The following is a 14,783-nucleotide window of genomic DNA, read 5'->3' as shown; positions in this document are numbered from 1 at the left end:
AGCTGATCATTACTGGAAGGGTTAAGATTTTTTTAATAGAAGTAATTTACAAATCTGTTTAACTTTCTGACACCAGTTGATTTAAAAAAATTTTTTATAAAATGAATAAATGTTTTCCAGTGGAGTACCCCTTTAAGATACCTCTATGATTAAAGTCTGTAAACCTGCCGAAATCAGTGGGAGTCCCCAACTATTTTACATGTATGGGGTTGTGCTGACTCTTCCCCTGAAAGAAGAAATGGGCATTTTTAATTCCGACACCCAATCCTTTTGTTCTTAAAAGGGGTACTCCGGTGGGAAAAAAGTTTTCAAATCAACAGATGCCAGAAAGTTATATAGATTTGTAAATTACTTCTATATAAAAATCTTAATCCTTTTAGTACTACTTAGCTGCTGTATGCTCAAGAGGAAGTTGTGTAGTTCTTTCCAGTCTGATCACAGTGCTCTCTGCTGCCACCTTTAGCTTATGTCTAGGGTGGCAAAAATCCTTGCATCAGCCCTGGGTAGAAGAGTGATTGTGTTCATTCTTCTGGAAGAGTCCGCTAGTAAAATAGTAAGCTGTAATAAATTCCACAGCAGATTCCTGTGGAAAATAAGTTCCAATTCTACATAATTTGTACTATTTTACCATAGACCATTTTACCTTAAGGATGCAGCAAATTTCCACCTTGCCTTTAAATAAATAAAGGGGTTATCCAGGAAAAACTTAGATAGATAGATAGATATATATCTCAACTGGCTCCAGAAAGTTAAACAGATTTGTAAATTACTTCTATTTAAAAAATCTTAATCCTTTCAGTACTTATAAGCTGCTGAAATTGAGTTGTTCTTTTCTGTCTAAGTGCTCTTTGATGACACCTGTCTCAGGAACTGTCCAGAGTAGAAGATAATCCCCATAGCAAACCTCTTCTACTCTGTGCAGTTCCCGAGACAAGCAGAGATGTCAGCAGAGAGCACTGTTGCCAGACAGAAAAGAACAACTCAACTTCAGCAGCTGATCATTATTGAAAGGATTAAGACTTTTTTAATAGAAGTAATTTACAAATCTGTTTAACTTTCTGGAGCCAGTTGATAAAAAAAAAAATACATTAAAAAAAAAGTTTTTTCCTGGATAACCCCTTTAAAAGTCTTTTTTTTAGTTCCCCCCTTACAGGTCAATATGAGGACATGTTTTATGCGGGGCAAATTTTACTTTGTATTTACATCACGCATTTTACCATGTAATCTACAACAAGGGTAAAAAAATAAAAATAAAAAAAAACACACACACACACACACACACAAAACCACAAGTTTGGAACTTTTGGGATTTTTTTCCTACATAGTGCCCTTTATGGTTATAATGACGTTATCTTTATTCTGTAGGTCCATACGATTACGACACCCAATTTAGAATAGTTCTGTTTTATTTTATTTTATTACTTTTCTAACTTTTTATAATGAAAAATTGTCCTCTTATGATCCCTGTAACACATTTTTTGCACAATGATTTGTAGTTTTTAATCTGTACCATTTTTGCTTTGATCAGACTTTTTGATGATTTTTATAAATCTTTTTTCTGGTACATAAAAAGTGACCAAAAAAATAAATAAAAAATAAAAATCAGCAATGCTGGACTTTTATTTATTAATACATTTTTTTTTTCTCGTTTACGTCATTGACCATTCCAATTACAAACACTGTGCAATGCTATGCTATAGCACTGATCAGTGTTATAGGCGCCCTTCTTGTACAGCCTGGTTGAGCCAGCCTGCACAGTAGCAGGATCACCGAGTGTGACGGAGGTAACCTGCAGGCCTCCGGTTGCCATTTTAGCTGATCAGGGCCCCGTGATTGCACTTCAGGGGTCCAGATCAACCCCCCTGAGCTAACCAGCACACGTATTTTACACTTTTAGACCCCACAAATCAACTTTGATCGAAGGATCTAAAAAGGTTAAGGTCCAGAATGAGCGGCGAGTCCTGGCTGTTTATAGCAGCCATTACTCACCAGCTCCTGAGCTCGCTTTAAGGTCCAGTAGCAGACACAGGGTGCATATGTACACCTTGCTTCCTTTTGGGGTTCGGAACTGTGAAAAAACAACAATCCAAATATATAAGTAAGAAGGAATACGAAGTGTTCCTGTTTTGTATTCCTCTTAGCAAGGATTTATCTGGCGGTAGCATTGGTACAACAGGACGTTCAAGCCGCAATATGTCCAGGACTTGTTCTTAGCTTTGAACCCTTATACAGTGATCCCTCAACTTACAATGGCCTCAACATACAATGGTTTCAACATACAATGGTCCAGAAAAGACCATTGTAAGTTGAAACCAGACTCGACATACAATGCTATGGACAGTCCAGATCTGTGAAACATGTCAATGAACTGACCAATCAGAATGGGCATTTACTGGTAAAACTCCTGTATTACTAAAGCGTATGCACTGACTGGTGTCTGGTAGCGCCCCCTACAGTACATGTTCTGTACTCTTTACCTGTACCAGAATTAACTGCTCTTTTGGACACCAGGTGAGGGCGGCTCCATGTAACTTTTTTAGGACATTGTGTACTGTACAGGACCCTGAAGAAGCTCCTGTCCTCTACATAGACCAGTGTTTCCCAAGCAGGGTTCCCCCAGCTGTTGCAAAACTACAACTTCCAGCATGCCCGGACAGCCTTTGGCTGTCCGGGCATGCTGGGAGTTGTGGTTTTGCAACAGCTGGTGGCACCCTGGTTGGGAAACACTGACATAGACAGTGATTTACAGCTCCCAGCAGATCTTTATTACTTTTATATATAAGGATTTGCTTTATCTGTATTAGTTATCTACTTATTTTTATTTAATTCTCACTTTTTCCTATTTTTGGATGACATTTTGGTGGCTTTAGAACCAATTACCAGGTTTCCATAGAGTTCTGGTCTCAACATACAATGGTCGTCCTGGAACCAATTAAAGGGGTACTCCGGTGAAAACCTTTTTTCTTTTAAATCAACTGGTGGCAGAAAGTTAAACATATTTGTAAATGACTTCTATTAAAAAATCTTAATCCTTCCAGTACTTATTAGCTGCTGAATGCTACAGAGGAAATTCCTTTCTTTTTGGAACACTGATGACATCACGAGCACAGTGCTCTCTGCTGACATCTCTGTCCATTTTAGCAACCATGCATAGCAGATGTATGCTAAGGGCAGTATGGTGGCTCAGTGGTTAGCACTGCTGCCTTACAGTGCTGGGGACTTGGGTTCAAATCCCACTAAGGACAACAATAAATAAAGCGTTCTTATTATAATAACGTCAGCAGAGAGAACTGTGCTCGTGATGTCATCAGAGAGCATTCCAAAAAGAAAAGAATTTCCTCTGTAGTATTCAGCAGCTAATAAGTACAGGAAGGATTAAGATTTTTTAATAGAAGTAATTTACAAATATGTTTAACTTTCTGCAACCAGCTGATTTAAAAGAAAAAAAAGGTTTTCACCGGAGTACCCCTTTAATATTGTAACTTTAGGGACCACTGTATCTGCACCACCAAGTGGAGCCAAGTGACCTATATTTAAGATGCAAGCCAAAAAACACACAAAAAAAGCAAAAAACTTCTATTGTGAAAAGAAACTTTTCCCAGTGAAAAGTGGAGGGGTTTTAAAATGGTCACCTTTTGACAGAGGTAATGACTGTAATATATCTCGGCTCTTCCCCCTTGTAGTGGAGAGAATGGCATTGTTAATAAAGGACACAGCTGTAGATGCTTTAAAACCTGCGAGGGGTGGAGGCCAGAGAGAAGAAACTGAGGGATATAAAAAGGAGGAAGGGGGTAAGGAGGGGGCCAAACTGTGTGTCAGCAAATACAGCTGGAAATAGCAAAATGCTACAGATGAAAGAAAGAGAAATATAAAAAAAAAGGTATGTAACGGGGGGGGGGGATTTACTGAAAAAAATGCGCCAAAATTCTGACACACGCAACAGTTGTAAAATGTGCAAAATGATTAAATAAACATCAGTTTTTGTGTGGTATTGCAATTCAGTTTCATTGATGTGAATGGTGCACAGTTGTAATACTGCAGACAGCCTGATGGAAGGCGTGGCACTGTTTTTAACTCTGTGCAGCTATGTTTTTCTAATCCTGGATAATCCTTTTTACACAGAAAATATATTGCTGTAAAAGTACATCAGGGATGAGGTAGGTGGCACTAACACTAACACTAACACTAACACACACACACCTCAAAATAATAAAGGGAACACTAAGATAACACACCCTAGATCTGAATGAATGAACTAATCGTATGAAATACTTTCGTCTTTACATAGCTGAATGCGCTGACAACAAAATCACACAAAAATGATCAATGGAAATCAAATTTATCAACCCATGGAGATCTGGATATGGAGTCACACTCAAAATCACAGTGGAAAACCGCACTACAGGCTGATCCAACTTTATGTAATGTCCTTAATACAAGTCACAATGAGGCTCAGTAGTGTGTGTGGCCTCCACGTGTCCGTTAGTGTTGAGCAGCATAGGCCATATTTCCATAGGCCATAGGTCATATATTCGCGAATATTCGCATATCCGTAATATCCTCGTTTTATTTTCGCATGCGAGGGGGAAAAAAACGCGCATGCGAACATTTGCATAAAAATTAACATAGGCGCAAATTCGCATATGCGAACATTACAGTTTCACACAGTACTATTACAACCTTCTTTACACCACACAAGCTGGAAGCAGAGAGGGATGATCACTGTGATGTGTACTGCGAGAGAAAAAAAAAAAAAAAAAAAAGGTATATATATATATTTCGTAATTACGAATATATAGTGCTATATTCGCGAATATGCGATATTCGCGAGCAACACTAGTGTGCGTATGACCTCCCTACTAGTGTTGAGCAGCATAGGCCATATTCGAATTCGCGAATATCCGGACGAATATTCGTCATATATTCGCGCATATTCGCATATTCGTAATATTCTCGTTTTATTTTCGCATATGTGAAATTCGCGTATGCAAAATTTAACATGTCAAAATTTGCATATACAAAAATTAGCATATGCGAAACAACCCCCAAAATATTTGTAATCCCTACTAGTGTTGAGCGGCATAGGTCATATTCGAATGTGCGAATATATGGACGAATATTCGTCATATATTCGCATATTCGTAATATTTTCGTCTTATTTTCGCATATACGAAAATTAACATGTACGAAAATAAATATATGAGAAAATTCGTACATGCGAAAATTAGCATATGCGAACATTAATTCTAGCGAAACATTGCTGTATACGAAAAAAAAATCTACATTTGCGAACATTAGTATATGCGAAAATTAGCAAATGCGAACATTAATAAGCGAAAATTCACGTATGCGAAAATCAACATATACGAAATTCACTCATGCGAAAATTTGCATATGCGAACATTAATGTAAGCAAAAATTATGCGAAAAATCTACATTTGCGATCATGTGCGAACATTAGCATATGCGAACATTAATTTAAGCGGAAAATATGCGCATGCGAAAATCTACATTTGCGAACATTAGTATATGCGAAAATTAGCATATGCGAACATTAACATAAGCGAAATTTCACGTATGCAAATCAACATATGCGAACATACGTTTATGCGAAAATTAGCATAAACGAATACTTGCATATGGGAAAATTCGCACGCCAGTCTCACACAGTAGTATTAGAGCCTTCTTTACACCACACAAGCTGGAAGCAGAGAGGGATGATCACTGTGATGTGTACTGTGAAAAAAAAAAAAAAATATTCGTAATTACGAATATATAGCGCTATATTCGCGAATATTCGTGAGCAACACTACTCCCTACAACGCCTGGGCATGCTCCTGATGAGGTGGAGGATGGTCTCCTGAGGAATGTCCTCCCAGACCTGGACTAAAGCATCCGCCAACTCCTGTCCAGTCTGGTGGATGGAGCGAGACGTCCCAGATGTGCTCAATCGGATTCGGGTCTGGGGAACGGGCGGGCCAGTCCATAGCATCAATGCCTTCCTCTTGCAGGAACTGCTGACACACTCCAGCCACATGAGGTCTAGCATCGTCTTGTATTAGGAGGAACCCAGGGCCAACCGCACCAGCATATGGTCTCACAAGAGGTCTGAGGATCTCGGCACCTAATGGCAGTCAGGCTACCTCTGGCAAGCACATGGAGGTGCGGCCCCCCAAAGAAATGCCCCCTCCCCCCACCCTTACTGACCAACCACCAAACCGGTCATGCTGGAGGATGTTGCAGGCAGCAGAACGTTCTCCACGGCATCTCCAGACTCTGTCACTTCTGTCACATGTGCTCAGTGTGAACCTGCTTTCATCCGTGAAGAGCACAGGGTGCCAGTGGTGAATTTGCCAATCTTGGTGTTCTCTGGCAAATGCAAAACATCCAGCATGCTGTTGGGCTGTAAGTACAACCCCCACTTGTGCACATCGGGCCCTCATACCACCCTCATGGAGTCTGTTTCTGACTATTTGAGTGGACACATGCACATTTGTGGCCTGCTGGAGGTCATTTTGCAGGGCTCTGGCTGTGCTCCTCCTGCTCCTCCTTGCACAAAGGCAGAGGTATCGGTCCTGCTGCTGGGTTGTTGCCCTCCTTCGGCCTCCTCCACGTCTCCTGATGTACTGGCCTGTCTCCTGGTAGCGCCTCCATGCTCTGGACACTACGCTGACAGACACAGCAAACCTTCTTGCCACAGCTCGCATTGATGTACCATCCTGGATGAGCTGCACTGCCTGAGCCACTCGTGTAGGTTGTAGACTCTGTCTCATGCTACCACTAGAGTGAAAGCACCGCCAGCATTCAAAAGTGACCAAATCATCAGCCAGGAAGCATAGGAACTGAGAAGTGGTCTGTGGTCACCACCTGCAGAACCACTCCTTTATTGGGGGTGTCTTGCTAATTGCCTATAATTTCCACCTGTTGTCTGTTCCATTTGCACAACAGCATGTGAAATTGATTGTCAATCAGTGTTGCTTCCTGAGTGCACAGTGTGATGTCACAGAAGTGTCATTGACTGTGTATGCATATATATATATATTATATAATATTATACATATACATAAACACAGATACAGGAGGAGATTCATCAAAATCTGTGCAGAGAAAGAGTGGTGCAGTTGCCTATAGCAACCAGATCACTTCTCTCATTTTTCAGAGGTCTTTTAAAAAATGAAAGCAGCGATCTGATTGGTTGCTATGGGCAACTGCACCGCTCTTCCTCTGCACAGGTCTTGATGATCTCCCTCTATGTTTGAAAAATATAAAATAAGAAGAAAAAAAAAGTCGAAATAACATTGGCCCAGTAAAGTGCAAGTGAAAATTGATAAAACAAAAATTTTTTTGCACGGTCACCTCTACACAAGGGCGCTGGAGACTGGTCGTAATTACCATTTACAGGAAGGGAAGACTAATCTCACACATTACATCACTTTCTAATCATTAAAGGGAATCGCAAAGTAACAACAACTAAAAGAACAAAACCCCACAATAAACAGCAAGGACAAGTTTACAGCCCTCCCTGGGGTGACCCCGACAGATTTTTATCAGCCATGGACTAGTCAGAGGTCAGAGGTCGGAGGCCGACTATAGATCTTGGACAATCCATTTCACTACCGATCAGCTGATCACGGCAGGAAGCTACAGCCCATCAGAAAATGCTGTAGAAAATGGCCGTCATGAAATACAGTGGTCTCCAAGACCTGCAGATGTTGGAAACTACAACTCCCAGCATGCCCAGAGTTGTAGTTTTGCAACAGCAGGAGGGCCACAGTCTGGAGACCACTGTATTACAGCCACATATGGCAGATTTACATTTACAATAGCAATCCCATTAGTCAACGGGACTTCGTTTTCAGTGCTCGCCACTGTAATTAAAAAAAAGTGCCGATTCAGCCTTATTTCCACTCACCGTGGAGCAGAAAGGACACGGAACTTGGCATAAAAAATCCTGTAGTGTGAACAAACCCTTAGAACGGTCTACATTTAAGAACAATTACAAATCTTCCTCAGTAAGTAGTAGGTGTGAATACAAAGCTAACTTATGCTGGGTTCACACTGCCTTTTTATTTATTTATTTATTTTATTTATTTTTTTTTTTGAGCCGATCGGACCCCGAAACAGGTCGGATGCAAACGGCTACTATGGGGTCCTGACGGCCCCCATTCACTTTCATGGGATCAGACAGTGACCCGGTAATTTTACAGGATTTTAACAGATAAAAAAATAATTAAAAACAGAGCTTGCACAATTTTTTTTCCAACGGCAATGTGAACAAGGCCTTAAAGGGGTACATTTTTTTATTTTTTTATTTTTTAAATCAACTGGTGCCAGAAAGTTAAAACAGATTTGTAAATTATTTCTATAAAAATATCTTAATCCTTCCAGTACTTTTTAGGGGCTGTATACTACAGAGGAAATGCTTTTCTTTTTGGATTTCTCTTCTTCTTGTCACAACCACAGTGCTCTCTGCTGACCTCTGCTGTCCATTTTAGGAACTGTCCAGAGTAGGAGAAAATCCCCATAGCAAACATATGCTGCTCTGGACAGTTCCTAAAATGGACAGCAGAGGTCAGTAGAGAGCACTGTGGTCGTGACATCAGAGAAATCCAAAAAGATAAGAATTTCCTCAGTAGTATACAGCCCCTAAAAAGTACTGGAAGGATTAAGATTTTTTTTGATAGAAGTCATTTACAAATCTGTTTAACTTTCTGGCACCAGTTGATTGAAAAAAATAAAATAAAATTTTTGCCAAGGGAGTACACCTTTAAAGGGGTACTCCGCCCCTAGACATCTTATCCTTTGGATAGGGGATAAGATGTCTGATCGCAGGGGTCCCACCACTGGGGACCACTGCAATCTCCCTGCTGCACCCTGTGTTCGTTTAGAGCATCGGGTGCAGCACCGAAGGCTCGTGATGTTACGGCCACGCCCCCTCAATGCAAGTCTATGGGACGGGGCGTGACTGCCGTCACGCCCCCTCCCATAGACTTGAATTGAGGGGGCATAGCCGTGACGTCACAAGCCTCCGCCCCACATTGCCAGTCATCCGGCACGGAGCGTAGTTCGCTCCATACACATGTCTGGGGTGCCGCAGCCGATATTGCATGGGTCCCCAGCGGATGGACCCCCGCGATCAGACATCTTATCCCCTATCCACAGGATAAGATGTCTAGGGGCGGAGTAAGATTAAATTAGATTGATAGATAGTATATCTCATATTACACTAAATTAAATATGTACAGTAACCCCTCAACTTACAATGGCCTCAACATACAATAGTTTCAACATACAATGATCTTTTCTGGACCATTGTAAGTTGAAACCAGACTCAACATACAATGTACAGACAGTCCAGATCTGTGAATCGTGTCAATGGCTGGAAGAACCGACCAATCAGAATGGGCATTTTACTGGTAAAACCCCTGTATTACTGAAGTGCATGCACTGACTGGTGTCTGGTAGCGCCCCCTACAGTACAGGGAGGTATTACATGTTCTGTACACTTTACCTGTATTACTGAAGTGTATGCACTGACTGGTGTCTGGTAGCGCCCCCTACAGTACAGGGAGATATTACATGTTCTGTACTCTTTACCTGGACCAGGGTTAGCTGCTCCTTTGGACAACAGGTGAGGGCGACTCCATGTTACTTTTTTAGGACACTGTGTGGTCTGTACAGGACCCTGAAGAAGCTCCTGTCCTCTACACAGACAGTGATTACAGCTCCCAGCAGATCTTTATTACTTTTATATGTAAGGATTTGCTTTATCTATATTCGTTATCTACTTATTTTTATTTAATCCTCACTTTTTCCTATTTTTGGATGACATTTTGGAGGCTTCAGAACCAATTACCAGGTTCCCACAGAGTTATGGCCTCAACATGCAATGGTCATCCTGGAACCAATTAATATTGTATATATCTATAGAGAAGAAAAAAATAAAGTTTCTATCAATTTATGACTAACATTGAACCTATTATTATTGCGTTGACCTTACAGAAGTGACCCCAACTCTAGGACAGAGGATCCACTTATGTGACCTCCCAATCGTCAACACAGACACTTTATCCAGCAGTCAAAAAGACTAACACGGTCACTAGGATATGAGGAAACTATGGGGAGGAACAATTCCGGGACACGGCAGAGTGAGCAGTCAGTATCTCTCCTGTATTTTTTATTTTTTTTAGCAGACAGCGCTTTTATCCGATTCAGAATGTCCAAAAAAAAAAAAAATCCCACACAACAATTTAGACAAATTGACTCAAATTGCTTCAGTGCAGTCACTGCAAACATTAGCCTGGAGTGATGGTGGCACCTAGCAACAGGCTCGGCTCTAACCCCTGCCAAAATAAATAGACACTTACAAAAAAAAATCTGGAATAGAAACAAAAAAATTAAATAAAAAAAATATAATTTTTTAAATATTATATATTTATTATTATATTTTTTTAATTATTATTATTATTATTATTTTTATTTTTATTATTATTATTTTTATTTTATTATATTATTTTTATTATTATAATATTTTATTATAATATGTATATATAAATATATATATATTTTTTTTTTTTAAACATGCTAAGAAAAATAAAACTTTATCGAAAGTAAACACAGTGCAGGCCTCCTTACATCTGCTACATGGCGGCATTTTGTAATCCTTCGATTAATTGAAGGCCAAATACGTCCTTAAACAGATGCGGGGAGATTAGGCGGATTTAACATGTAGTTATCTGCCTTCAGTGTAGGCTGGTCCGGACTAAACCAAACCGATTCGTGAATAGACCGTGTGATACCCACCGCCCCGGACATATAAGCTACTTATAGGAATTCATCTAATTATATAAGGAGAGTTTCAGTATGTGAAAAAGACAGTAAAGACTAAAAACGCTGAGACCGGGGGAGTAGGGTCCCTACCATTAGATCTATGGGGGGAGAAAAAAAAATTTAGTTTGTATTCAGGGTCGGCTCTGCCTATAGGCAAAATAGGCAGCTGCCTAGAGCGCCCTCTTGATGGGGGGCGCCGCTCTGGCTGCAACAAGAAAGTTAGACGACCAGCATCCGAACCACTCGCTCAGCCAGCAGCATGAGGAGGAGGTTTGTTACAGTGTGTCACCCCAGTAGTAAGGTGATTACATGAGGAGGAGGTTTGTTACAGTGTGTCACCACAGTAGTAAGGTGATTACATGAGGAGGAGGTTTGTTACAGTGTGTCACCCCAGTAGTAGGCCAATTACATGAGGAGGAGGTTTGTTACAGTGTGTCACCCCAGTAGTAGGCTAATTACATGAGGAGGAGGTTTGTTACAGTGTGTTAGTAAGGAGATTACATGAGGAGGAGGGTTGTTACAGTGTGTCACTCCAGTAGTAAGGAGATTACATGAAGAGGAGGTTTGTCACAGTGTGTCACTCCAGTAGTAAGGAGATTACATGAAGAGGAGGTTTGTTACAGTGTGTTAGTAAAGAGATTACATGAGGAGGAGGGTTGTTACAGTGTGTCACCCCAGTAGTAAGGAGATTGCATGAAGAGGAGGTTTGTTACAGTGTGTCACCCCAGTAGTATGGAGATTACATGAGGAGGAGGTTTGTTACAGTGTGTCACCCCAGTAGTAAGGTGATTACATGAGGAGGAGGTTTGTTACAGTGTGTCACCCCAGTAGTAAGGTGATTACATGAGGAGGAGGTTTGTTACAGTGTGTTACCCCAGTAGTAAGGAGATTACATGAGGAGGAGGTTTGTTACAGTGTGTTAGTAAGGAGATTACATGAGGAGGAGGGTTGTTACAGTGTGTCACTCCAGTAGTAAGGTGATTACATGAGGAGGAGGTTTGTTACAGTGTGTCACCCCAGTAGAAAGCTAATTACATGAGGAGGAGGTTTGTTACAGTGTGTCACCTTAGTGCTAAGGTAGTGCGAGCCAATGGGCGGAGTTAAGGAGGCGGCAAAATTAGCTTTTGCCTAGGGTGACAAAAATCCTTGCACCAGCCCTGGTTGTATTCCGAGACTGGAAAACTTTTTTACCTCAGGAAACAGCGCCACTCTTGTCTGTGGGCTGTGTGTGTTACTGCAGCTCTAGTCAGGTTTCACACGAGGGTATTACAGGCGTCATTTTGTGTTTGCATCAAAGTCTTGGCCAGACGGTGGTTATACTGTGACTTGCACCCAGAACACGGACACAAATACATGCATTTAAAGGGGTACTCTGGTGGAAAGTTTTATTTTTTTAGATCAAGAAAGTGAAACAGATTTGTAAATTACTTCTATTAAAAAATCTTAATCCTTTCAGTACTTATCAGCTGCTGTATAATACAGAGAAAGGTCTTTTCTTTTTGAATTTATTTACAGTCTGACTACAGTGCTCTCTGCTGACACTTCAGTCCGTGTGAGGAACTGTCCAGAGCAGGAGAGGTTTGCTATGGGGAATTGTTCCTACTCTGGACACTTCCTGACATGGACAGAGGTGTCAGCAGAGAGCACTGTGGTCAGACAGAAAAGAAATTCAAAAAGAAATTAGCTTCCTCTGTAGTATACAGCAACTGATAAGTACTGAAAGGATTAAGATTTTTTAATAGAAATAATTTACAAATCTATTTAACTTTCTGGCACCAGTCGATTTAAAAAAATAAAATAAAAAAAAGTTTTCCATCGGAGTACCCCTTTAACACACGTGTGAAAACGGCCTTAAAGGGGTTATCCAGGATTTTTTTTTTATATTAACTGGCGCCAGAAAGTTAAACAGATTTGTAAATTACTTCTATTAAAAAATCTTAATCCTTTCAGTACTTATGAGCTTCTGAAGTTAAGGTTGTTCTTTTCTGTCTAAGTGCTCCCTGATGACCCGTGTCTCGGGAACCGCCCAGTTTAGAAGCAAATCCCTATAGCAATCCTCTTCTGAACTGAGCGGTTCCCGAGACACGTGTCATCAGAGAGCACTTAGACAGAAAAGAACAACCTTAACTTCAGAAGCTCATAAGTACTGAAAGGATGAAGATTTTTTAATAGAAGTAATTTACAAATCTGCTTAACTTTCTGGAGCCAGTTGATCTATAAAAAAAGTTTTTTCCTGGATAACCCCTTTAACCACATTTTTATTTTATTTTATAGAGCTGCAATACTATACACAGGCCATGGACAAGAGGGGTGTTTTATGGCTATTTGCACACGTCGCAAAAATACGCAAGCCGAATATCAGCTGCCATAAACCCGCTGCGGATGGGCTATGCGAGACCCTACCTCAGTGTTTCCCAACCAGGCTACCTCCAGCTGTTGCAAAACTACAACTCCCAGCATGCCCGGACAGCCGAAGGCTGTCCGGGCATGCTGGGAGTTGTAGTTTGGCAACAGCTGAAGGCACCCTGGTTGGGAAACAATGCACTACTCTAAAAGGTCATCAAGTAATAGGAACAGAGACAATGTATTACAAAAACAGCACCACCCCCTGTCCTCAGGCTGTGTGCGGTATTGCAGCTCAATTCCATTGAAGTGAATGGTGCCATGTTGTAATACCGCGCACAACCTGAGGACGGGTGAGGTGCTGTTTTTTTTTTCAGAAAAAATAGTTCTGTTTTTCCAACTTCTCTTTATTGATTCTTATTTTTTTGTGTTTTTCCTTCACCTGATAAAAAAAACTGCCCCCTCATTTTGCACTCCGAAGATGCAGTTTTTGTGTGTTTTTACCTTTTTTTTTTTATTATTTTTTTAATATTACAAATCTTGATTCATTCATCAGGTGGCCCAAGGATTTCAATTAAAAAATTGGGTATGAAAAAAAAAAAAAGCCAATTAAGAGTGAAAAACTTTTTTTTAGCGTTTCATTATAGACTGGCTGCGGTGTTTTATGTTACGTGTTGCACATTTCGGTATCAGAAAGGTTCTCAGACTAGAGATTGAACCCATAGTTGCGGTAAGTAGACAAAATGTCTGAAAGTACTATGCTGCCATCTTCAGGTAAACTGTAGTATTACAGGACATTTTCGACTACATTCCCTGTAAACAACAGGATGAAATCTAATGTAACAAAAAGCTATTGCTCATAATAAGTAAATGTTGCCATAGACGGCAATACATTTCCAAGCAGATTTTGCAGAAAGAATTATAGGGGGTACTCCTATGGTAAACCAATGTTTTTTTTTTAAAGGGGTATTCCAGCAATTTTTTATATCTATCTATCTATCTATCTATCTATCTATCTATCTCTCACCATCAACTGGCTCCAGAAAGTTAAACAGATTTGTAAATTATTTCTATTAAAAAAATCTTAACTTCAGCAGCTGATAAGTACTGGAAGGATTAAGATTTTTATATAGAACTTATTTACAAATCTGTTATCCAGGAAAAAAAAAAAACTTTTTTTTATATATCAACTGGCTCCAAAAAGTTAAACAGATTTGGAAATGACTTCTATTAAAAAAAATCTTTAATCCTTTCAGTACTTATGATCTGCTGAAGTTGAGTTGTTCTTTTCTGTCTAAGTGCTCTCTGATGACACGTGTCTGGGGAACCGCCCAGTTTAGAAGCAAATCCCCATAGCAAACCTCTTCTAAACTGGGCGGTTCCCGAGACACGTGTCATCAGAGAGCACTTAGACAGAAAAGAACAGCCTTAACTTCAGAAGCTCATAAGTACTGAAAGGATTAAGATTTTTTTTAATAGAAGTCATTTACAAATCTGTTTTACTTTCTGGAGCCAGTTGATATATAAAAAAAAGTTTTTTCCTGAATAACCCCTTTAAGTGGGAGGCGTGGGGCCACATTTATATGTATAAAACTCAACGTATGTGTGTG

The 14,783-nt window shown here is 40.2% G+C and overlaps 1 protein-coding gene across 5 annotated transcripts in view; it reads right to left on the bottom strand.

Moving 5' to 3' along the window:
- The window catches only part of LOC130267456 (NAD-dependent protein deacetylase sirtuin-3-like), a 49,538-nt gene that overhangs the window by 29,159 nt on the left and 5,596 nt on the right, over window positions 1–14,783 (bottom strand). Inside the window, exon 1 of one of the 5 annotated variants that reach the window (XM_056517301.1) lies at window positions 7,913–7,943. The exons of the other annotated variants lie outside the window; for them this stretch is intronic. Within the exon in view, the coding sequence (XP_056373276.1) occupies window positions 7,913–7,943 (31 nt within the window). Of the gene's footprint in view, window positions 1–7,912; window positions 7,944–14,783 lie in introns of those variants that run through there. 5 annotated transcript variants of the gene reach the window in all.

The sequence above is a fragment of the Hyla sarda genome, chromosome 4 (genome assembly GCF_029499605.1).
Source record: "Hyla sarda isolate aHylSar1 chromosome 4, aHylSar1.hap1, whole genome shotgun sequence".
In the NCBI taxonomy this organism is placed as follows: Eukaryota; Metazoa; Chordata; class Amphibia; order Anura; family Hylidae; genus Hyla; species Hyla sarda.
The sequence above is the reverse complement of the archived record's forward strand: the minus strand, read 5'-3'. Positions and strand labels throughout refer to the sequence as shown.